Source organism: Urocitellus parryii, chromosome Y (assembly GCF_045843805.1).
Source record: "Urocitellus parryii isolate mUroPar1 chromosome Y, mUroPar1.hap1, whole genome shotgun sequence".
In the NCBI taxonomy this organism is placed as follows: Eukaryota; Metazoa; Chordata; class Mammalia; order Rodentia; family Sciuridae; genus Urocitellus; species Urocitellus parryii.
Window position 1 is genome coordinate 12,557,041 of NC_135548.1, and position 27,146 is coordinate 12,584,186.

Here is a 27,146-nt window from a genome sequence, read left to right on the forward strand (position 1 = left end):
GGTCATTTCCCATAGACTTGAATATTGAGAAAGAATGGGCTGAATTATGAAACTGCAATCTATTCCTTCATAGATAATATCTAGCATAACCTTAAAACACTATAAAACATATAGTAAGATATCAAAATCACATACTTCTGTCTCAAATTAGCAGCTTCCCTTTTCTCTTCAGCTACAGCTCTTTCTGCAGAACGAGCTTTGAGCTATTAAAGAGAAAATATTCAAATTCAGTTGCGGTAGGCTATGCACAAAATAAAGAAAAGGGGGAAAAAATCTTACCCAATTATCATGAGCTTTCTTCTCATGCATAGCAATCTGAAAAAGACAACATATTAAAAAATATGTTTTTAGGGACTCATTATAATAGCCTATAATTGTCTGTATTAGATATCAAAGAATTCTGCAACTACAGGACTGTATTAATTACTACCTGGTTTTTAAATGAGCGCTCCGCTTTCTGTAATTCTTCTTCCATCTCTTCAATTCTCCGCCTAAGAATTACAACAATTGAATAACATTTGAAACATTCTGACCATTTTCCCTTTATTCCATCAGCTATACTTTTAAAGACTTTATCATACATAAGAAAAACATTTCTATAGTTATATGAATCCAGTGTGATCAAAACTAATACTACAGGCAAGGTGCAATGCCACATGCCAGTAATCCCAATGATTGGGAAGCTGAGGCAGGAGGATCATAAGTTCGAGGTCAGTCTCAGCAATTAAGTGGGAACCTATGCAACTGAGACCCTGTCTCAAAGTTAAAAAAAAGGTCTAAGGATGTAGCTTAGTAGTAAAGCATCAAAAATAAATAAATAAATAAATAAATAGATAAAATAAGAACCTAATATTAATAACTTCTTTATCATTTAATTGCTAGAGATTCTGAATGATAACTTACAATTTCCTTAACTGTTCATCAGTGTGTTCAAGTAATTCTGTTAGAAATATCTTCCTCCTTAAAACTTTTTTTCTTTTTTTCAAATTATATCCATAGAAGATTTCCAAGGTCTATCAAATGCCACACTTTTGTGGGTCTTGATAAATCACACAGCAAACTGATTTCTTAAAGAATTACTACAACATACAAACCCCCCAGAACTGTTTGCATTGACCAAGTTCCCTATGGTCTTGCCCATTAGGTATAAGTAAATTTTTGTTAACATTTTTCATTTGTTAAGTTGAAATTTATTTTTTTCTCCTGTGTGAATTGAATTTATTCATATCCTCTCGTTATTTATACTTACATGCTATTTTCTTCTATCTACATAATGTAAAAAAAGATTAAAAAGAAAGCTAACACTAGTTCATTAGACATTGACACCCTCCTTTAGAAACTGAACTCACTTGTAATTTTTAACTTCCTGTACAGAGGAAACCACCTTTTCATCTGCAGCTGACAGCCGCTGCTCTTTTTCTAGTCTCTCATATTCTTCTTGGCTTAGTTTCCTAAAATAAAGCCAGTTATCAAATCAAAAGTTTCTCTTTGTGAATATCACTTCCCACAATTCTATAAAATGCTTAGGCACATAAAATAGAAATTCAAACCTGCAATTTCGTAAATCAAACTCTGGCAAATCACTTACATTTTCTAACTTCTCCTCTTAATTCTCTACTTACCAGTAAATAAAATAAATGTGAAAACAACATGTGCCCCAAGGGCAAGTCTCCTGTGTGTAAGATAATAAAAACTCACTTTACTTCAATTTGGAAGATCAGGACTGATCAACCTAACATAAAATCTTCTAGAATATGTCTTTTAGCTATGCAATTAACCACAGAACATTTTTAACACTTTAGATATCTATTTCAAAAGAATTGTAATTAAGCAAAAAGACCAATCTGAGTTTTGATAATGTCTGTCAACCAGAAAAAGAAGCCAAACTGACCCACAATCAGAGTATTATCTACTGACAAGTTTTAACTCTGATCATGAAACTCAAGATGTTCATCTACTGAGACAAAGGTAGACACATTTAATGATTTAAAAAATACTATTTTCTGCTATCCTTGTACTACCCTCTTTAGCCATAGTTCCAATTCAAAAGATAATTAACTTGAAACTTAATTTTCCATAAATCAGAAGAACTATAGTAAAAAAGGATTATTGATACCAAATAGAAAAAGGGGATTATATATTCTTATATAGCTTCTCATTTAATTCTTCAGCAAGTATTTTATGAGTGGCTATAATATACTAGTTACCTTGTAAGATGCTAAAGAATAAAAGAGTTCACTGTTTCAGGTATAAATGATGCCTAAAGGAATATAATAATTTTCCCCACTGGCTTAAGAAGGAATATGGAGAAAACTAAATCTTGAAGGACAGAGAGAATTTTGTTTCCAATTATCAAAGAGTTAGTCTGAGGAGCACTAAGAACAATCAAAACATCTTTATAAGAATATAAAATTGTGTTTGAAGGGATCCAAGCTAAAAAGGCAGTGGAGATATATGGATGTGGCCAAGATCCATTAGAAAAAGGAATCTCAGAATTACAAGTAAGGCTGGCACTTTAAGGTACTTCTCTCCTAGGTTTACCCACATATTGAAGATAACACAAAGATATAATGAGTCTGAACTAAGCCTTCATCCAATTCTTGGGCTTAGAGGAAAAAACAAGTGTTTGGGGCTACAAATAAAGGGACCCTTAATAAAAGCCCTAGCCTTTGAGTTTAGATTAGAAAATACTGCACACTTAAGTGATGAACAGGCAAAAAATCCAAAAGGAATAATACTGAAACATTGAAAAGACAAGTCATTTTTGAATTATCTTAATTGCTGACTAAGTTTAAAGTGACAATCTTACTCAAGTAACCTCAACACTTTTCTATAAGAAGATAACTTCATCTTAGTCCTCAAATTTCATCTATAATTATCACAACAATGTTAGCCAATCAAAACTGACCAGGCACTCCATAAGACAAAATTCTGTGAGAAAAAATACCACAGAAAAGGAAACCACCTAATGGGGTTATCTGCACATGTTTTAAAATCACTGTGCTTTATACAGTCAAAAAAGTAAAGTCAAGATTATGAATTTCAGGGCTGGGAATATAGCTTAGTAGGTAGAGTGCTGCCTTGCATGCACAAGGCTCTGAGTTCAAACCCCACCACCACAAAAGAGGAAAAAAAAAGATTATGAATTTTGTCAAAGGATTAGAAACTATAAAACCAAGAAAAGGTTGGGTGTGGTGACCTACCTACAGTAGAAGATACTCAAGAGGCAGAGGCAGAATGATGAGATTAAAGATAGCTTGGAAAGCAGTAAGACACTAGTCCCTTATGAGAAAGAGCAAGGAGTCTGTGGAGGTAGCTCAATAGTAGAGCACATGGCTCAATGTCCTGGGTTTGAGCTGTAGTACTGAAATAGGACTGGGGTTGTGGCTCAGTGGTGAAGCATGTGCCCCACATGTGTGGGGCACTGGGATCAGTCCTCAACACCACATAAAATACATAAAATATTGTGTTGGGCTGGGGATGTGGCTCAAGCGGTAGCGCGCTCGCCTGGCATGCGTGCGGACCCGGGTTCAATCCTCAGTACCACATACAAACAAAGATGTTGTGTCCGCCAAAAACTAAAAAATAAATATTAAAATTCTCTCTTTCTCTCTTAAAAAAATCCTATAAAAATAAAATAAAATATTATGTCCCTCTACAACTAAAATAATATTTTAAACCCTGAACTTTTTAAAATCCTAAACTCAATGAATGATTTTAGCAGCAGATTTGGGAAGTAAAATAAATCCTAGCGCTTTTAAGATAGGTCAGAAGAAAATATCCAGAAGAAGTAAATCCAGAATGTAGGAGGCAGGGGAAATCAAATTCTAATATGCATTATTATAATCAGAAGAGAGAATGAGGTAAAATCAACATTTAGAAAAAGACTCGAAAATTCAAGAAATGTTTAATGGTCCCAAGCAACATAACTGCAAGAGGAAAAGTGGGTGGGGTGGGGAAAACTACACCTAGGCACTTCCCAATACAACTGTTAAAAAAACATTGAAATGACTACAGGAACTAGGGGAGGGATAAGACCAAACAACAATGATAATGGATTCCTTAAAGAAAAAATTTAAAACAGATGGTAATTAATTGGATATTTTTAAATTGCTAAAACTAAGTAACAGTCAAAATTCAGTAGCCAAAAGAAAGATCCTTTAAAAATGGAAACTGGTTTTAACTCTAATCATGAAGTTCATGTCAACCTAATACAGATTATAAAGGTAGCAATATTTAGTGGATAAAATACTATTCTCTATTTATCCTTGTACTACTTTGATACACTAATCAAATCTATCATTAAAGGACAATGTTCAAATAGAATGAAAATAATTTCAAATAAGAAACCAACAGTGTAGAATGCAGAACTACAGAAACTTTAAATATGTGTATAAATTGAATGAATGTCTTGTGGAGTTCACAGTATATGAAGTACTAACATACAATGCCACAACAGTTATCAGATTCAGGAGCTACTTAAAGCCCATAAAAAAAATAATAAACCTATTAATCTATGTCAGGTTTTTATTAAATCCAGAATATATACCATGGCCTTTAAATTATGAGAAGATGAATAAAATTATAATTATAATTATATAATTATAATTCCATTATAATTTAGGATTACATCAAGCTTATACAGGGGATGAGGAAAATAATTAAAAATATTTAAACTATTAAAAAGATACAAGGAAGAAAAAAAAGAACAGGTCATCAAATAGAAAGCAAATTCTTCATAAACCACAGGCACATATTGACATGGACAGACTTATATTTTAGAAAGTCCACTCAAGTGGCTATAGAGAAAATTAATAAGAATATATTATATAAAAGAATATATATATATATATAATACATTATATATATATTATATATATTATATAAAAGAATATATATGTAAATGCTAAAGAGTAAAATCAGGTGCAAATAAATAAAATCTGACACAAAAAACCTATTTTTAGAGAATTCAAGTATTTTTGTGGATTAAAAACTTCAAATGAACTTTCAAAAAATAACTAGCTCCACACTGAGAAGATTAATATATAAATATATACTACAAACAAGTACTTCTGTAATCATAACTCCTAAGGTCCTTGCCACAGTTCAATTTTTAGTGTGAACATCTGAGATATTCAAGTCCAAAACTTGTACCATCAATAAGTAAATATTATTCCTTTTTGAAGTTTTTATTCTACTAAAACATGTCATTCCAAATCACTCAGTATTTTTAAAGGTCCAGAGTTAGAGATACAAGTTCAAAACATTAGAATTACATAACTGATCACAATGAAAGGTAATTAAAATAAATAGTGGGATCATAGAAAGGGTCTAGATCTTTGAGAGGTATTTCCACATCAGTGACTGTTAATACCAGTTTACCACTTCCTGCCTTCATATGAATTTGACAATTGATTACGATGTCCTCACAGCCTTAGTTTATGGTTCCAACTACCTCAGGACTCTTAAGACTGACGATGGAAAGAAAAATGCAACTTATAGGAAACAAAACACAAAGGAAAAAAGACAAATCTCTACTTATTACAACTAGAAGAAATTGTAAATAATCTTAAGAAAAGATAAAATTATCTGTTAGTTCACACAGTGATAACAATAACAAACAATGAAAATCTTACTTTTGTAATGCCACCTCATTTTGCTGGTAGAGTTCATTTAAAATCTCCACTTTCTGCCTAAGAGTTTTGCATTCCTCTTCCAGTCCAACTTTAGAAGACCGTAGTGAATTGCAGTCACTTTCTAATTTCTTTATTTGGTCTGTAAAGGATAAAACAGCTTATCTCTATATGTGTACAAGGACTTAAGAACTTGTTTGAGGGAGTAGTGCCAAGAAAAGTAAGAAGCATGAAAGCAAGAAGCCATTCTTTATCTTTCTAATAAAATTTTAAGTCTTTCCAACATGGTAATTTCTTCTCAAGAAGAACCCACCTTCTAGATTACATTTTGTGGACTTCGAGGCTCTTAGCTCAAGTTGTAAAAGTTTTAGATCCTCTTCAACTACTGATATTGTAGTTTGTGTCTAAAGATTGCAGAAAAGAGAGGTATTCTTAAAAGTGAGGCACAGGAAGAATTCACAGGCACTATGGGACTCTTACAAAGAACTATACCCGAGAGACATCCATCATCTGCTTAATTTGATCTTTGATCTTCTCGTTCCGATCACCTAAAAAACAAAAGACTTTAGCTTTTTCTTTCCTTACTTTTAACTCTATATTCTCCTAACTTCCCCAAACTAAAGAATGATCGTGTTCAAACACCGGAAGAAAAAAAAATCAATTAAATAATTAAACTGATTAGACTAATGACTTTTAAGAGAATTGCAAGCTTAGATTTAAAAAAAAAGAGAGGTGAATTTCAGGTTGGGGTTGTGGCTCAGTGGTAGAGTGCTCACCTAGCATGTGTGAGGCACTGAGTTTGATCTTCAGCATAAAAATAAATAGAAGTACTATGTCTGTCTTAAAAACAAAAAAAAGGTGAATTTCTAGTTTGCACAACTAAAATGTTATCTCTGATATTCTTGTAAGATAAAAGCTTTTCTTCTCTCTCAGATCTATCTTCACCTGGGCAAGTAAGTAAGTGTCTTGTTTAGAAAGATTCAATCCTACATTTTCTCCCTGAATCTACTACCAGGTGTGGTTTGAAATACTTGCTATGTAAGCAATATCCAACTTGGGAGAAAACATTTGGAAATATTTTCCTCATCAGTAAACACTGTTACACTCCCTCTCTAGCTTTCTGATAGTCTCTAGCCTCTGTTCTCACAGCCTTAGTTTATGGTTCCAACTGCCTCCGGACTCTTAAGACTGACTGTGGACCTTAAAACCACAGAGCCATAGAGATGATGAGTATCAAAATCAAGTATCATCTGCATAAGTTAAATAAATTTCTCTTACTGTACAATGTTCAATACTTAGAGGTATAGGATGTGACTATTGTAGCTGCAGTGTACTTACTAGTTTTCAATGGGATAGAAAAAGTCAGTGTTCTTCACATGCCTATTGGTACATTATACCCCAGCAACCCACCTCTGCCAATGCAACAGACATATCTATAGATCCAGTGATGTGTCTACAACCCTGAAGCTTAAGAAGAAATTCAGCCAGCTGAAAAGTGGCATCTGTATACTTAATTAAAGACAGGAAAGCAAAAAAGGATTCAACTTCCCAGAGACTGATCTCACCTGCTACCTCTCCATTGGTTAATTCATCTGACTCATCTGTACTTTGATCCTCAGATTCAGATTCACATTGTAACCGATTCAACTGTGTGATGTAATTAGTCAAAGCCTAGAAAAGAAGCAAAAGGTTGGAAGACTCTCGATTTTAATTCAGAAGATTTCAGGAGAATTCATGAGATGAAACATGTATTTGGAGTATAAACTTACTTTATTAGTATCATCTTTGTAACTAAGAGCTACTTGTAAATCTTTCTGGGACTTCTCAAATGATTTGATTTGTTCACTGAGCTCAGCATGTGATGTACTCCAGTCTTTGACTTCCTGCTGCAACTGAAAAGTCAAAACACATGAATTCATATGGGTTAGGTAGGGGTTTCTGCACTGGATACATTAGGACTACAAGACTTAGACAAAGAAATAGAGAGCCATACTCCTCGGTGGACTCCGTCAATCGAGGGGTTTGAGACCTTGGTTAAGGAAGAGGGCAGAGTGGCCCCAACTCTCACAGCTGCAGTAAGAACATCAGAGCTATCAGGAAGTTGACCCTGTTTTATTGCATTCCCCAGAAAATTGCTGTCAATTCAAATAATTTACCTCCAGCAGGAATGGCTGGGCACATATGACTGTCTCCTAAATTTAGATTCCTTATCATGTAATCTTCCCTTGGCTGGTGAATCAGTAACTACTCAAAACAGGATCATAAAATACTTAATTTTCTGGTTTAAAAAGTTTCTTTGAGGCTATGCAAGTTAATAACTGATTGATATTTGATAAGAAAAGCAATAATCCAAAAATCCAAAACAGATGGAGAACATATATATGCACTCAATTTGGGGAGCATTGTTTAAACTTTGCATATCTAGAAAAGGTCCTACATGAATATTCCTTACCTCAGAAACAGATCCAAGAAAGATACAAGATAATGATATTCACTTCTCTAGTTTACATTATGTATGACATCAAATTTTCTTTACCTGCTCTTTCTCCTTCTTAAGCATGGTATTTTCTTTCTGAAGCTTCCTGCATTCCAACTTCACCTTCGCTTCATGAAGCTTAGTTTCAGTAAGGATAATTTGAAGCTAATGCAAAACACTACAGTTAGTGAATTAATTCCAAAGAAAAAACAAAGTTATACTTTCCCAAACCAGACATCATATAGTTCTCATTTTTTGCACATTTTAGCACACCTCAAATTTTTGGTCCGCAACAAATTAAGATGTAGTATTAATATCCGATAGCAAGAGTTGGCAGCTTTACCTCTGAAAGTTCAGAATTATTCACTGAAATGACATCTTTAAGCTTCTCTATAGATTTCTTATTTTCCATTATCTGCCAGGGGAAAACAGAACACAAAATATGCATTAGGATTTCAGTAGAAATACTGATATATATATATATGTGTGTGTGTGTGTACACACATATATATACTAAAAAAGATAAACACAACAAAATTTTTGTCAAGCCATCCCATTACATTTCAGGTAAATGCAGGGGGATTCAGATTTGGACTAAGCAAAAAATCAAGAACTGAAAGAGATGAGGGAAAATGAAGTCATAAATATTTCATGGCATCCACAACCTTACTGTTTGTGAGATAACCAGAAAAAAAGGTCAAAGTATAGAAAATCATAATGCAATAAGTAAATAAAATGTTTTAAAGCATAGAAAATTAACTATAATTAATTACTGTTTCAAGTAAACCAGTTCAAACTAGTAATTTTTTTTCTAGTGATAGAGAAAAAAATTTCCCAAGATCATTTTTAAAATTTTCTTATCTGAAGTAAAAAATGATAAAATTTAAGGAAGAATAGACTAATCTCACATACAGAAGAATTCCAAAAAATTTATAAAGATACTCGCTCCTTAAGGAAGTGGACATAACTCTGCAATCTTTGTTTGCAATGCCTGGGATTGAATCCTGGGCCTCATGCATGCTAGGCAAGTGCTCTACCATGAGCTGCATCCTGGGCTTGTAACTCTTCATACTTTAACTGTGGGCTGTGCATGGTAACTTCCAAAGAATACAACATGACAAGGATTGGAAAGAATTTTTACAGTGGAGAAATCTGATAAATACTACCTCAGCTGGGTGATCAAGCTTACTTGGGGGTAGGATATTTCAGAACACACTCTCTACTATCTTTTGCAACTTTTATGTAATTACAGAAACTTATAGAAATTGAAAATGAAATATGTAAGTAAACTTTTTTTAAGTACAGAAAATTGATTAATTCATTACTCTTTCAAGTAAAAAGTAAACAAATACTGTTCAACTGGACAATAGTTTTTTACTTGTTCTGCATGTTTCCAAGGGCAGAGCAAAGCAATATGAAAATTATCCAAGGTTGAGAATAAAAATATTTCCTAGGTCCATAAAAATAATTTGTTGTATCAGTACTTAAAAGTTCCACAAAATGGGCAGAAGTGGGTTCGACTTCCTTGACTCCTAATCTTACTTTAGTTAACAGCTGGACTAAGTTCAACTTAACCAATTTAACAAAATATTTCAAAAGCCAAATTGCAGTAACACTTAGCAGCGAAACTCTTACCAAGTCCTGATTCTTAGCATTCTGTTCTCTCTCAGATGCTAACGTAACAAGAAGACTTTTAGCTTTCTCATCCAGAAGTTCTTTATCTTTTTCAAGAAGCTTCACTTTATCCTGGAAAAAAAGGTGTCAATATTACTCACTCATTACATTTACTTTTGAGTTTAGAATGTAATTCCCCCCAAAGAAGGGATTTTTACCTTATATTTAGTTGCTTCATCAGAAAGAATCATATTTTTTTTCATGGTCTCTTGGACCTGTTTCTTTGATTCCTTCATCTATGTAAATAAAGCATTCAGAATTAAGATACACAAATTATAGTGCTACTATACAAGTTACTTCCAGACAAGTGACCCTTTCCAGAAGAAAGCAGTACTTAATACATATGACTGTTTAGAATTTGGATGATTTGTAGGAAATAATGAAACAAAAATTTTAAAATACGATTTTAAAATTAAAACAGGTAGAAATGATTCATGCTAGAACCAAGGGAGAAAGAAACAAAAAAAATATTATACCTTCTGTTCATAATTTGACAATTTCTGCATTAGTTCTTCATTTTCTTTCATGAAATTGTTCATCTTTTTGGAAATTTGCTGTTCAATGACTAAAAGGGGGAAATACACAAGATTATTACAATCACTAAATGAAATTCAATTACTCAATCTACTAAAAGCAAAGACATGTTATATGGTACTATGAGGAAATACTTCTTAGCATAACTATTATGCTTTTAAAAAGCAATCTATGCTTATTAGCAATAAGAGTATAAAAATTATTAAAATTTAAGAAAAATATAAGAACAATGATATTTTGCTGGGTGCAGTGGTACACACCTGTAATCCCAGTGGCTCAGGAGGCTGAGCTAGAAGGATCCCAAGTTCAAAGCCAGCCTCAGCAAGAGCGAGACACTAAGCAACTAAGTGAGACTTGGTCTCTAAATATAGGGGGTTGGGGATGTGGCTCAGTAGAGTGCCCCAGAGTTCAATCACAGGTACCCCTCCCATCCAAAATGATATTTCAATTTAAGCTTATTTCACAGATGGGGAATACAGTAAAGTGTTGTAGCTTGATATTCCTCCCTTCTCAAAACACTTTCTTTTCAGAAAATGGAATCATTCCATTCTTTGCAAAGAAAAACAGAAATGAAAACATACTGATTCACATTACCATTCTTTAAATTATCTACTCAATTACTTAATGCATGATTAAATAATTAGCATAGAAATACTCTTCAAATGTAATACATCTGCATTACATCAATATTCAAAGTTAATCTGCCCCAAATTAAAACTTATCATCATCTCCCTATCCACAATTTGTTCCTCCTCTTTATCTCCTATCTCAGAGTTGGAACCATCATCATCTACTCTATTATCCATGCTAGCAACCTAGGAATAGTAAAATTTTCAGGAGGTAAAAAAGATAATAGACATTAAAAGTCACTGTATCTATTTCTAACATACATAAAACACACAACAAACACCAATACAAAGGGTTATTACAAGTTTAAGAAACCTAAAAATTTACCTTGATATTCTCTATCTTTTACCTAGAAGAGAGAAAAAAGATTAAATTTGATGTCAAACATATGCTCAATAGAAACAGCATTCCTAAAACAACAGTCAGAATCATAACCAAGTGAGAATTTAATAACATTCTGGTTCAGGATAATAATTTATAGGATTAAAAATAAGTAAAGTTAACAAGTTAACAAGCCTTTTAAATTTAATTGGTAGTGAGATTTCATAAATAGCCTCTGACATAAAAACACTAAGATATGTACCTTATTTCACAGTAAAGATGTGTGTGTGTATATGTGTGTGTGTGTGTGTGCGTGTGTGTGTGTGTGTCTTCAAAATCATTTACTTGACAATTCTAAATAACCAGGATAAAGTCTAGAAACAATGACTATTCAAAAGGAATCTGAGGAAACAATATTAAAGGCATAATCTTTGTACTAAGATATGCCACTTTCACTCACCAGAAAACATCTTAGAACTCCAATTTAAATTTGGCTATTGGCTGAATTTAGAAACTAAGAGGCTACATCATCTTATTTCTGCAAACCACTAAATATATAGCAAGAAATCTGAAAGGGAAGACTGCTAGAAGAAAATGCACAAGCAATAAGAGAAATGACAATTAACATATTCTGGAAAGGACAAAAACAATCATTTCCAAAAGACAGCAATAAACTGCCTGATAATAAAACCTAAGCAGAATTTTTTTAAAAACATCACTAAATTTCTTTGTAACTTAGCATATTACTTGTCCTTTCAAACTTATGTTATTAATGGTGATGGGATACTCAGATGTGTCCATGGATCATCCATGGGATCTTCGTAATAGGAAATTGCATTCAGAAAACTCTAACACAGAAATAAATGAACATTTCTTTAATGTCATAGCCTTGCTAACCTTTTATTCAAAATGACAACAGAGGAAAATGGGAAGTAGCATAAAAGCAGTCATCTAAGGTAGGGACTAAAGTTCCAAAGTCAAATGCTGAAACTGAGGAGCAACAAGTTAGGAACCAGATCCCACATAACCTAGTGAAAAGAGAAACAGGTACCGCAGTTCTTGAAATGAAAGAAACAAGAGAGAGAAATATAAAATGGTTTCATGTTTTTCCCTTCTCTTTATCCTTCTATTTCCTTTTTCCTTTTAGCTGAGACAAAGTTCAATGAGATTAGAAAATTCCTCACAGGAATCCAGGCAAACGATTCTTCTATTTAAGAAGGGAATACTTTTTAAGAGATTTTACTCTCAATTGTACAAGGAGAGGAAACTTATCTTAACAACGATATGTCTGAAATAATTAAGAAATCAGAAAAAGAACACTCAGATTTGAAAAGATTTGTATCCAATGCTTTTGGCCTCTTTAAATGTTAGGATTTTCATATGCAAAGTCCATTTACCTAAAATAATTTTCTTCCAATTATGTTAAATAACTATGAAACAGAATAACCTACAGTACAAACATAAGTATGTATAAGCCTATACACACACACACACACACTAATACATATATGTACACACATACACAGACATAGACTAATTCTGCTCAGGAAAAAAAAACTTAATGAACAAAACATTTAATGGATTTTTGGACAACACATAATCTATACTTCCAAATAAAAAGGTATTTTCTGAACATATGATCAAATCATAAAATCTGGGAAAATTTATATAAAAGACTGGAAAAATTATCTCATCTCCTTTTTCTCATTTTACTGTATTTCTTTGCAGCATTTCCCCCTGTTTATATGTGTTTATATTAACATACAGTTCATCAACATTTAAATCTTAGTTTCTGCTTTTTTCCCCACTTCACATTTAATTGTGAGCATTTTCTGTACCTCAAAGCTTTGAAATAAATAAATCTGCCTACTATTCCATTAATCAAACATACAATAACCCCTAAATAAATTATGTTGTGCTAAGTCTTCAATCTAATACACTGTTCCATTGAAAAACATTACCAAAATCTTCAAAGCATAGTTATTTCTTTAAGATAGACTACTAGACATATATGCTACATAAAAGGATATTTATCTAACCTATCCCATCTTTTATCCCACTTTTAAGACTTCTGATACATATGAAACTACTGGTTAGGATGGCTGTAAGAATTACCAGTTCTACCAACTGCACCCACACTAAATTATTTTATAAGGTTAGTTTGACTTAAACCACTAATTTGTGTTTTAGCAACTGAAAAAGACAAAAAAAAGGGGGGGGGCAGTGACTATATAAAATAATCCTTGTGCTTATGTGCTAAGGTATAAGTAGGTCAATTTACTCACAACAACAACAGTTCTCCAAAAGAAAATGAGAAAGGATACAATCCCAAAGAAAACAGTGAAAACTACAGGCTTCCATGGTAGTCCATAAAAATCAGGCCCAGGTTGAGTATCATCAGGCAATGTAGTAAACAGCTGAAACAGACAAATTAGAAAAAATGGGAAACCTTAAATTTATAACAAAACAGTCACAAAGAATCATGGCAATTCTAAACCAACCTCCTCATCAGAAAACCACCTCCTCAATATTTTCCAATAGCTTCTTCAAGAGAGAGGATACTGGCAGTCTCATATTTTTTGTTTTCTTGCAGTGTTTTCAAGTATAATGAATCTAAATACTTTTAAAAAAATATTTATTTATGTATCTTTAGTTTTAGGGTGGACACATTGTTTTGTTTTTATATGGTGCTGAGGATCGAACCCAGTGCCTCATGTATGCTAGGCAAGCGCTCTACCACTGAACCACAACCCCAGCCCGAATCTAAATACTTTAAATTGAGCATACATTTCCAGTTTGTAACAGGCCCTATATCATCACATTGTCTAACACCTGGCTAGAATCCCTCTGGATCATTCTTTTCTCTGATAACCTGGTTTTTAGAATTTAAAAAAATCATTTAAGACAAAAACTTAACTATATGAAAGAACTAATTAATTTTATGGCAACAAATAAAAACAATGATGATATATGTATAAGATTTTAAATCTTACTTCCATTCCACTCTTATATAAACACCTTCTGACTGCCTACATGAGAATTAGGGGGTGTGTGGGGGTAAAACCCTTCAAAGTGCCAGACACCTCACCAGATATTTTACCTTGTCAAATCATTTAATTCTTATGATTGGAGTAAGCATTATCTACATTTTTCAGATGAGGAGAACTTTTTTCAAAAGTTTAGTTATTTGCCCAAACTTCTAAATGATAACCTTGGGATTTGAAATCAGATCTACCTGGCTTCAAAATCTATACATTTTACAAGGAAAACAACAACATCATATTTATTACACAAGCCTTGAAATAACACAACCTACAGGAAACAACTTCAGTTGAGGAGGATTACTGTCACAATGGCCCTCCAACCTCTAAAAGCTTTCTCATTCCTATAATTCCTATAATTAAATTCTCCAACTCCAAAAGCTTTCTCATTCCTATAATTAAATTCTAAAAGTCCAATATCAACAAATACCAATGGGGGGGGAGGTAAGTCCTAAAATGCTTAGATAAGCTTCTAGACAGATTAAATGTCTTGTTTGGATCATGATTTTCTTTAGAAAGATCAGCCTTAAGTGACTCTTTCTAAGAAACAGATCTAACCTAATTCCTTTCATTCTTAAAACTTTCTAAGGATCCCCACTATTAATGGTCTAATGCTACTTTGGCTCATGACTTCCTTTAAGATTTGCTGGCCTCTCCAACAGGCCCATCCCCCTCCAACTTCACACTTTACAACACCAACTATTCACATTCTCCTGCCCTCCGAGAATATCCTTTTCTTCATGTTTCCATTTCTCTGAACACATTTCTTCTGACTGCCAGCTTCCCCCACCGTCCTCCACCCCAGCCTGTCTAATCAACAACAAACCACATGTCAGACTCCTGTTTGCCCTTTGCCTGTGCTTCAAACACATCTCAACTACTTTCTGACCTTATTGTTCACCCTTCCAACCATAATAAATGCATTTATGGACAATAATGTTCTACCATCAAATAAATACCTCTCTTTCTGCCATTATCTTACTGTGTTTCAAGTGAATGCTGTTATCTCCCTGCCAGAATGAAAGGTTCTGAGGGGAAGAACCAAGTTTTTACAGGTGTGCAAATGTCCAGCCTTGGTAGACAGCAAATCTTCCTCATGTGCTAAACCAAGTAGCCATTAAAGCCACACCCCTATGGCTTTTGTTCCAGGAGCTATCTACTCAAAGGGTCAGGAGTCATTTTCATAAAGACATTTTAAGTTCTTCACTTCATGACCAGAAGCCACTTAAAAACTAATAAATAATCAACATTCTAATTGAAGAAACTATGTCAAACTTACCATCTTAGACAAATAAAGCAAGAATGAATGTAACAAGAAAAGTATGCTGTCCAAAAGGGTGGCATCTTCTGGCTCTTCCACATTTATCTCTAGTTGGTTTTCTGTATCAGCAGCATCAACAGGAGTACCTTCTGTTATAAGTAGCTCTAAAATTGAAAGGGAAAATGGCTATTTTATTTTATGCTATAGAATAAGAATTGTCTCTCTTCAGTTTCAATATTCATTGAGTATTTCACTAAATATATGAGTCACAGTGCCTGGAATATGTGGCTCTCCTAAAGACAATTAACACAGAGAAGAAAACTTCAAAATCCTAATTAGAGCTGTCAGACCCTTCAATTATAAAATGAACAATCTCCAGTCTACTCTCCACTACTTCCATGACCATACAACTGCTACCAGAACAATATTTACTCAAGGAAAATTTTTAAACCAGAGATATATAGACAGGGTCACATTCAAAAAACATGGATTTAGTGCTGGTGAAACTTGTGTTTAAAATTTTAGGAAAGCTGAAAGAGAGGGAATCTTGGTTTGCAGATTTGCAGGTGGAATGAGCCAAGGCTTAACACAGTATCTGGCACCTGGCAGAGATACTCAACAATTATTTATTGAATGGACAGATGACAGCTATTTAAAAAGAACACAGTAATACCAAGAGAGACTAAAGGGAATTGGGTACAGACCTGCATTGAGGCTCTGTGAATGAGGTAGAATTCCAGTTAGACCTGAGAGCTTGTAGGGGTGGAATTTCAGTATGAGTTACATGAGCCTGGGGTATGTTTGATAAAACAGCAGGAGTCCAACATGCAGTTATTAAGAAGTTTGACCAGTTGCCTCTAAGGTCTTTCTCAACCCTGAGATTCTATTCACTACTATATTTTTAAGCTTTTGCCTAATTTTTATTTAGTTTTTGATGGACCTTTATTTTATTTATTTGTATGCAGTGCTGAGAATCAAACCCAGTGCCTCATATGTTAGACAAGCGCTCTACCACTGAGCTACAACCCCAGACCCTCCATTCACTATTGGTCTATGAATTTGACTGCTGGTGAAGTCTGCCCCATTGGCTCAGCATCTCAGCACCTGAGACACATTAAATGACATTTGGGAAGATTTTACCTATTAAAGGTCATTGACATCATTTTGTGGTGGAACCTAAAAGGCCAGGGAAATAATTCATTCTTAATTTTGTAAGCCAAGTTATCCCTAATCTTGAAAGTTTTGGAGCATGAAAATAACAAATCTTAATGGTGTGTGATTCATTTTCAGAACCTTATGGAGTTAAAGACAGTTCAGAAGTCAGTAGTGTTCATATATGGATGCAATGTCTTCTGGAAAATGGGAGAACTGATATGTTATTCCTTCTCACATTAACTGAATCCCCCCCCTACTATGAGTTCTCCTACACTCTGTGTGTGCAAATGGTGGGGGGGTTCAGATCAGTGCTGCCAAGCCCTGCACTGGTGCAGGATAATGCTTATAGCTATGCTTACAGACCAGAACCTTTAAAAACACAAAATACAGTAATTACGGCTTCATAGCACCATACTGGATGGATAAAATAAAACAATTAGTCATCATCTAATTTACTGATAAAATGAGAGTAAGCAACACAAAAGTAGAATTCTGTTGATGCCATTATTGGGGATTTTTTTTGAAAAATTGTTTCTCATCTCCCACTGGATACTGTGCACTATGATGAAGTATTCATAAGTGTAAATCTAAAATGGATTGCAGTTCTGTACTGTTTCCTGTAAGTATATAGTATAAAGATCTGGACCATTGACTGCATTTGAAAAAGTTTAATTACCATGTCCAGGAAGCAAGTCAAAACAGGACTTGAGCTATATTATATTCCATTTAGAAGAAAAGAGAAAAAACACAGAATTTATGAGACTATGAACAGTGATTATTCAAGCTAACATGTACCAGGCCAGACTTTCCTGGAAGGCCTGCTAAACACAGATTGTGGGTCCCACCCCCAGAGTTTCTGGTGCTGTTGGTCTGGTTGAAAACTACAGTTTTAGAGCATAAGGCCTTTGAAGAATAATATTTTAGTTGTAAATGGTTTACACAAGCTAGTCATAGCTAAACATTTGCTTTTAGGTGAGTTACAGTCTCTGGCCTATTTTTGATTTCTGTTCATCTTTATTCTTGCTTTTCTCTCACTTAAGAGATTTTTTTTTTGAACTCACATGTACCTATATCACGCTCTGCTCTATTTCGTACCTTTGGCAACAAATGTCCTTGAAAGCCTTCATTATGATAATGCCTCTGCTTTGTAGATAAAAATTGGCAAGCTTTACCTGGGTCTACTTTCTCAGTATTTGGGATCTTAGACACTTCTGAAACACCCATGTCCTCAGTCACAGGTTGACTCAAGTGGCTGGGCTCTTCAGGATGGTTCATATTAAAATGATGACTCAGGAGGGGAGGCTCTTCATGAAGATTTCTATTAAGACGATTTGTGTTCTCTTTAGGAAAATCATCTTCATGGGGTGTCTGCATCTCTACAAGGGAGAAGAATGCATTGAGCCAGATGGATGACACTATCTACCCCCACTTAAGCCCAATGATCAGCACTCCCCCTCAGCACACAGCTCCAGATACCTCAACACTGCCCTCCATGTCCTGGCATGCGCCCACGAGAACAACTGGGCAAGGATACGGGAGGGTTAATTGTTTTCATCCCATTTAAAGGATGACTGAACTATACAGTCAAATTTATAAAGAAGCCTTTAATCCAAAGTATTTCATAAACAAATACATTTATGATAGAGGCTTCAATAACTTACCTTCCCTTGGCAAACCAACATACACCCACATGAATAAATGTGGAGAAGAGAATTCTGGTCCAGAACAAAAGTGTGAAATGTCTATTCTGCTCAGAAATAACAGGAACTCTTTCATCTACAAGTGTGCTGGTCTCAACGAACCAGTATAGAGAAGGGAATTCCATAAGTCTAGCTTGCTTAATGTGCCATTCAAATATGTTCAAAGTGACCTAGGAGCCAAATGGTGAACCTATCTCCTTCCTGAGCTCAGGACATAGACCAATAGGATCCAGAGCAAAGATTATCTCTTTACAGCTTCATATTCTACCCTGAACATTCACTTGCACTTTGCATTCTTATCCAAAATATATCTGCTTTGATTAAAGGTACAACTGTTTTCTTCCCCCAATTATCAGGTAAAATTAGCACTCTTGGGAAGTAAATTTTCCAATGGCTTTATGTCCTTCTGGAATTCTTATCATATACTCTCAGTTGAAATATTTCATTTTGAAAAACAATGGATAGAGATGATCAAATATGAAACCAGGAAACAAAGCTTTTATCAGGATATTGGCTCATTGTCAGTTTGACAAATATTTAATTGAAAGGCTTCTATGTGTCAAGCACTACATTACAAGGCTTGTCATCCTGGTTCCATCCTTGATTAATATGAATGTAAGGACCTTAGAACCCAGTGGAGTAAAACCAGAATAAGTGACCTCTCCCCCAAGAGACTGGAAATAGCATGGTATCCACGAAAGATAAATGCTGGGGAGGGGAATTCAGGCAAGCTATCCATTAAAAGTTATTCTAGGGCTAGGGTTGAGTGGTAGAGCACTTGCCTAGTACAGGTAAGGCACTGGGTTCGATCCTCAGCACCACATAAAAAGAGATTAAATACTAAAAAAAAAAGGTTATGCTAGTCACTCCACACGCACATGATCTAGTACAGGTATTTTATGATTAAGAAATTATGTTTAATAAAGCCCTTTTATAATTTTAACATAAAATGTGTACTGTTAACAGGTCTACTTTTGTGCATTAGTTTCTCATTTAATCTTTCTGAGAAATGTTGCTGGTTTTGTTTTTTTCACTTTCTGGCACTTTCAATTTATCTGGTAGTATTTCTTCAAAAAGCTCAAATGAGGTTTGTTCACCCTGAGCATTATCTGTTTGACTATCTGCATGAGGATGGTTCTTCGGAGCCAAAAATTGTTCCTCCAGATCCAAAGTGTTTTCTGAGAATGCACTTTCAATTTGTTGTGAGTTCGCTTCTACTGGTTTAGGTTCAGGATCAACATCCTGGGAGACTTCAGGAAATTGTTCCACTTTTTCTATAGCTTTCTCAGAATCTTCATTTGCAGAATCATACAATTCCAAAAATCCCAGAAGTTCTTTTACGTTATAATTATCAAAATCATCTATTCCAACATCAAAACACACAAAATCTGTCTCCTGTAAGGAAAAGAAAACCATTAGTGTGTCAATAACAAAGTGTCACAAAAGCAAACTCATCCACGCTCCCAAATTCAGGATTGGTTCTAAAGAATCTTTGGGGTCAACCAGATTACCTTTCTCCAACCCCCATTGGCTAACTCCATCTATGGCTGAGTAAATCTGTCTTTTTCTAGACTACAGTGTTAGAAAGTCTAGTCTTTCTTTCTTTCTTTCTTTTTTTTAACATGGGTCATATTCTTTAAAAAGCATAATGAGTAAAAATGGTGACAACTTGGTCTCCAACTGCCTGACTCTTGGGTCTCTCTCAATTTGCTCTGAACGTAAGTAGGGAAAGGCAAGGGATCAGTTATAGGATCCTCCAGCTCTTAATATCTACACCTATGTTTCAGAAATTTAACTCTTAATCATTTGCTCAGGAGAAGCTGGAAGATCCTGCAGCATTGAGAAAGATGAATCAGTTTTAAAGTATCTTACTGAGATACAAGTACATTTGATGGAATGAAGAATGATATTAAGGAGGCTCCTCACATTATTATTACCACAAGAACAAACTGAAAACAAGATTCAACAAGGTATACACCTTTCTCTTCATCAGGGTTTCACAGTCACTAAGATCTCTCTCAGGACTATCTATATATTTATCTAGTCTTCCTTCTTGCCACTAGTAAGCAAATTGATATAAAAGGAGCCATAGTATGAATGGATTTTTTTTTTTTAAATTTCCATCTCCTAATTAAATCTTCATAATATTCTGCAGGGGTTCCGGGGGTGGGGGAGGCAGTTCAATGTAGTAGGGATGAGTGATTTCCTCTCCTCATCACATGCATTTCTAAGCCATGAGGGATGCATGTAATGGGAAATATAATGAGAAGGCAGAGTTCAAAACAAATGAGTTCTCTGTAATCAGTGAACTGCTGTCACAGCTTAAATCCCAAGAACTCTCTTTACCAACAATGAAGTCCAACAAGCAACAGAAGTGATTTTATGACCCCTGAGATTATGAAGAAATTTTAGGAACAGCAACAACAAACAGGATGACTTTATCCATTCAGCCCATCTAATCTAAGAACTGTCCTAGCCTAGCAGCTTGCATATTCTACAAAGAGCTGTCCAAAGATGTTTCAGTGTTGGTGGGCATCAATTACTATACAATTTAAAACTCTAGAAAATAATCAGCTGAAGTGAGAATTCTAGAACAGGAAATCCATTCAGTCACAAAATCAATTTAAGTCAGAGCACCATACAGGAATGTTGTATAAAGGAAGCAGTTGGGGCCTTAAAAGATCTGAGACTGAACATCACCTGAAACGCTCAGGTCCCCTTTTCCACATCTATAACATGACTATGAACCCATATATGACTAAGAATAAGAAAGTACATATGTATGTACTTTGTAAGTACATACATATGTACTTTGTAAGTACATATTTCTAGCCTAGTATAAAAGTTAGAGTTTATTAATTTAACCTAAATATACTTAAAATGTCTAATAACTGTCCAATGAGTTTTGCCTGTAAAATGAAATTATTTACCCCTTAAATTTAATAGCCAAGGGCAAATATATTAAATCATTTATTTTTCACATATAAAACAGAAGAGAAAAGCCCTATAAATCCCAAGATTTATGAGTAAACAGCCTTCTACAAGAATATCTGTTTCAATATATTAGACAACTCTCAGATTATAATATAATCACCCTTGAATGCCTTTCAAACTTTTTTTTTTACAGGTAGTCTGATTTCAAATGAAAATCTGATACACAAATGTTAGATTGCCCCCCAAACACATTATAAAACTTTCAGAAGCAGTTAACTGAATATAACTGATGGATTTATAAGCCAGTTTACAATTGAGAACAAAAAAGAAATCCATAACTTACATCTGTTGGAATTTGTAGCTCTTCTTTAGTATATTCACGAACTACCTTGATGAAATCTTTTGGAAAGAATCCAAAAATACGGCCAACCTATAGTGCAAAAGAGACAAATATCAAATAAATTCTGTACAAGGAATATAAATAAGAGATTTATCAGAAGTGGCAGGAAATATACACATAAGAGATAGGTATATGGCATAACCAAGAAAGAAAGTTGCTATAAAAATTACACTGAGATTATTATTCCAAATAAAAATGAAGTACGGAACAGTTAAAACATTTCCAACCACTGAAGTTTTCTTATTTACATTTAGCTTAATTCTCAACACAGAGCATATAAAGTTAAGACTTCTGAAGTAAATAAAAGATCTGCATAGGAGATTATTGTATATTATAAATGTAAATCAAAGCTGGTTATAAATGAAATTCCAAATACCCTCTAGCAAGAATTTACCTGTACATTTTGTAGCATTGCTCATAAACCAATATTTATGTCTTTCTTAACCAATACACAACAGTCATAAAAATTAATAAGTAAAAACAATACAAAATCTCTAAAATGTATTACCACTATAGCAAATGTATTGATAGTATATGCTTTCCTAGCTTTTTCCAAATCTACTTTTACAAGTACTTGGGGAGAAAATAAAATTACAATATAATGCATATGAAACCACATATCAAGCTTCAGTTTCACCCAAAATAAATCCTCTGCAGAAAAGAACCCCATTTATTTTCAGCACCAACAGCTAAATTATATGAAGTTACATAAAGTGTACAAAAGGTATATAAAGTTCCCCTTGAGAAAGACACTCTTATTACTAACTACTGACTAAAAGGAACAGAAAATTCTTGCCAATAATTAAAGGAAACTGATAGGCAAATCAAATGCCCAAAAAAGAAAATTAAAAAAGACATCTTATCACTACCTCTAAAATATCCCCATTCATGAATGTTCTTGTTACATCTAGAAACCATCTGAGAGCCAGAATTAGTGGTAGAATACTGCCATGAAGATTAGATAAGACGGAGCAATTAAAAGCTTCATCACTGCAGATAAAGTCTGAGACTCTAGAAAACCAACAACATTGCAGAATGAAAACTAAAAACTCGAAAGGAGAATCATTTTGAAAACTAAAGAGTTTTTAATTTCTTAAGTATAACACTCATGACATGAGAGGAGAGTCTGAGGGGAAATACACTTTTCCCTTGTGATGAAAATTCTATTAAGGTTAAATTTGGAAAAGGGAAAGAAACCAGAGATGTATGGAGAAAGGAAACACATTTATCTCTTCTTAATCTGTGTCAGTTGAGACCATAGATTATATAAAGCTCCATAATTACACACTGGGTGGTATCCCATTTCTTGTGATATGAAAAAAAAATGATGCAGAATCATGGAGGCTCATGATTGGAAATAATTTTTGTATCTAATTTTGCTTCCATACATCATCCCTGCCAAGGTGCTGTTGATTTGATTTGTGGGTGGGGAGCAAAGAACTGCCACAAGAGAACAAATTCTGCATAAGCTACTATCAGAACAAATGCACTTAAGTGCCACTGCCCTGAAAGGAAATATTCAAAAGGAAGATGGATTAGACAGGGGTCCTTTCCTAACTGAGTTTTTCACTTTATAGGGAGCTAAGATAAAACACAACCTGACTGAAGGCAAAGAAGACAAATGAATGCCACAGGAGCAATGCAAACAAAGTGCCACCCAAACACTCATCAGTCGGCAAAGATCCTTTCTGGTCAGGTGCTGAAAGCAGGGCTCCTCAGGAAGACAGGATGAGTGCTGCCACCCAGAATGACAAGAGTCCTAGGGATGAATATAGTTAACAGGCTACAATGTGACAGGAGAAAATGTAAATCAAGCCCATTTATCCAAAAGCTCAAAGAAGGGGAGAAAGGCGACTACTATATGAAAAATGCCACTTAGGTACATGGAAAAACAGTTCCAAGTTTAAAGGTTACCAATCCTATTTGGTATACTTGAAAGAAACAACAGATGGTTCTTTATATGGAGTACTGCAACTGGGACTCTGTCTAAATATAAAGTTTGTACCTAGAGGCACCATGTTTCAAGATCATTCCCTAAGAATCAGAAATGGCAGCAAAATGAAACTAGTTTTCCCATAGGGATTACTCTTATTATCTGCTGTGTGGTGTTTTATTTAGGGTGAGAACTTTCAAGGATGCAACCCGGAATGTCTCTAAACTGGAACATTCCTACAGTCATCAAAGACCCTTGCTACTATTTTAAGTAAACAATCCATATATCACATTTTTTAAACGAAAAGGACAATACTCATAAGCCTCTCAATGAGGTCACTCCTAGTGAATCTCCCCATTTAAAATATCAAAGCATGATATAAACAATGTCATGTCTTTCATCAGAAGATCCATACAACTGGCTGGAAGTAGAACCCCTGGGGGAACCTTCAGGCATAGAATATAGGAAAAGCAGGAAATGGATGACCCAGAAGTTGCAAAAAAGAAAAAAAAAGGGGAAAAAAAAGCACATAATGAACATAATATTCTGCTTTTTTAGAGTAAAAACAGCACAAATGATTAGGTAAAATACACAAAAAATCAACTTTAAATATGCATGCCTGAGTTACTATCTCAGACTTAATTTACAGGATTAACTCTAATGTCCATGAATCCTTCCCTTTCGAAGCAGCAAAGCTAAGAATTGTCAGGTTTTCACCATGACAACCTTTATGATGTGTAGAGCCTTCTGGAACTTGATGTGAGGGGTAGCAACCACAACCAGTTCAGTTCTGTTTCAGAAAGTCTCCTGACATTCTATGCTGTGCCAGGCCTAAGGCGTGTTAGGAGCACAGGGCCTGGCAAAGAGGTCAGGTTAACTCTACAAAGACCCCAAGAAATCAGTCATTTAAATCTACACTGCTAAAAAACCCATCAAAAGTAAGAATATAACACCTGTCAAACTTTTACTCACACTTCCGGCCCAAAGTTCTGGTGATACCTCTGCAAGTTTATAGTAGACATATACAGGGTCACCTTTTTTAAAATTCACAAAACGACAATCTGGTCCTATGAAATCTTCAAGAGCTTCACCTCGATACATTAACACTGTATATAAACATTGAAAAAAGAAAAACATTAGGATTTGATTTTTCACAGTCCATATTGACTAATCAGGAAATATGAATCCCAATATGAACAAAAATCAAGTTTTTCCAGTACTCTCTGGAATCATTTTTAATTCACCTGCTCAAAGTATCTAAAATCCTTAGAGATTTTATTGCTATAAAATACAATATTCCCTGCAATTAGACAAGGGAAAAGGAAGCTTCTCTATTTTTCTCTGTGCTGAGAAATAAAAAGCAAAGTGGCTACCACCAACCATGGCTGGTTTCAGTGAAACTCCTGGTTCTTGCAGGCCTCAATTTTTTTCTGTTTCATAATCATAAAAAGCTTCATTTTGCAAATATGTAAATCCAAATGTAGACACGGACAGGCTTAAGTATGGCTTCATGCAGAGGTAATAGGGAAGAGGTTAGAATATCCAGGAACCCCCAAGGGGTTAATTAACTTGAACTAACTGCTAAAAGACATTACCTTTAAGTGGCTGCAAGTGCTACCATGCAGCCGTAAACACTGTCAGTTTCATTTGCAGCAGAGTTGCTGTCTCTGTGTTCAGGATCTGGGTAAATTACCAGGAAATGTATTTTCTCTGAGCAAATATTGTTGACTATATCCAACATTAAGATTGTTTCAAAACATCCTCATTCGTATTTTGTTTAATAAACAAAATCAAAAGTGGGTATCCTATCTGACAAGGAACAAGTTTAACCACGAGAAAAGGTCAGGCAATACCTTCATGCTTAAAATGCAGGACTAGAATCACAATTGATCTAGAAACTGGTAGAAGCAACATTTTTCTTTTGGTTGACCAAATACACAGTTTCTGATTTAAGACGAAATGGACAATAGATGTATGTAAAAAGCACAAAGAAATGGAAATAACACTTTTTCTAAAAGCCAATTAGCAATAAAATACACAAGAATGTGTGTTTTATAAAAATGTATGTCTGAGGAACAAACACAGATTTGGAGAGGGTCACTTGTTTTTTTGAAGCTAAAATAGGACTATTTTCAGAACTATCAGCATCCTAATTCATATATAATTAAGAGGCCTAGTTGAAGGTGAGAGACACTTTAAGGTGGGGAATTCTCATCACAAGTGGAAATGGCAATGTTGAACTATTACTAACAAGTCATATATTGGGAGAGGTTAGCTTTATCCACCCTGATGTGATCCTTGAAGCTTCTGAACATCAAGTGTGTTTTGTTCATCATGGAAAGAAGCTGATGACTTCAGTGAGAATGGAGCCTGGTTGGAGATGAAAGAAGAAATCTTGATACCTTGCAGGTGTTTCACTGTTATCTTGTTTCTAATCCATGACACAGCCATACATGATTCCAACATGAAGAAAACTTACCACTCCGAACTGTGATAAAGTGAAAATAACACATGACTCCATGTGGAAGGAAAACCAGAGAGTCTGTCACTAACCAAGTCCCATAAAGATGCCTGTGGTATGCATGCATTTGATTTATACACGTTTTATTTAATGCATTCATATTGATCTATTCAGTACACCAGAAAGCAACAGAATGGCAAATTACCATATATCTTCCACCTGAGTCCATTTCATATATGTGTACCCATAGATAGAAACATTTATCGCAATATTTTATAAGACAATTTGGAAGGCAAAAAAAAAAAAGTTTGTTTTCTGACCAGTCATTTGAAGATTAATAGATCTTAAATGTTTATTACTCATCATTATTCTAGAGGAATTAAGGTGATAGTTTTGTCTATTCTGCCATGGCTTTCATAGATTCATTATGCAGCTGAGAAAAAAACAGAGTGTATTTGCATATTTTGTTAAGAGACACAATAGAAATGGAAAGCAATTCTGTGGCATAAATTATTTTTCTCCTCAATATAAACATTAATCATTGACTCAAAAATTATAATAAGCCTATTGGTCACTTTTGTTTTTCCATATTAAGACTCTTACAAATATTTTTGTACAGTAAACAAATTAACTGAGTATTATTCCATTTGACCATGCATCTAGAGACTTCCAACTTCTTCAACAAACTAATTTATGTTTTGACTTGAAGTTTATCAGTTTAATGACTTCATTCCCTTTATTAAAAATGACATATTTATTTATATTTAAAGTTCATGATGTGAGCTTAATCGATATTTTTGAGATGTAGAGGAGAATCTTATTTCAATTTCTAGAACATTTTCTTCTTCCAACATGCTCAGACTTTTTAGGTCAGAATTTTTTTCCTAGCTTTGAAGATGTAGCATGAAAGTCCTCAATGTGCATTATGAACAGAATTTGGAGACTTTATTTGTAAGGAGCCTGCTTTTGTGACTGAGTTGTTTGAGATGGTAAAGA

The 27,146-nt window shown here is 34.3% G+C and overlaps 1 protein-coding gene across 1 annotated transcript; it reads right to left on the minus strand.

Annotated features, from left to right (window-relative positions):
- Positions 1-80: 80 nt before the first annotated feature.
- On the minus strand, positions 81-24,817 carry LOC144251120 (transport and Golgi organization protein 1 homolog). The gene is made up of 22 exons (XM_077794217.1): positions 24,662-24,817; positions 21,700-21,786; positions 19,419-19,817; positions 18,384-18,498; positions 17,895-18,098; positions 15,586-15,731; positions 13,551-13,682; positions 11,272-11,293; positions 10,260-10,348; positions 9,942-10,019; positions 9,745-9,855; positions 8,453-8,524; positions 8,170-8,274; positions 7,403-7,525; positions 7,199-7,304; positions 6,126-6,181; positions 5,947-6,037; positions 5,637-5,775; positions 1,350-1,451; positions 431-491; positions 280-315; positions 81-203 (listed from the first exon to the last, which is right to left on the minus strand). Exons 1-22 carry the CDS (start codon positions 24,788-24,790, stop codon positions 81-83), a joined length of 2,526 nt encoding a protein of 841 aa, XP_077650343.1. The 5' UTR covers positions 24,791-24,817.
- Positions 24,818-27,146: the final 2,329 nt, after the last annotated feature.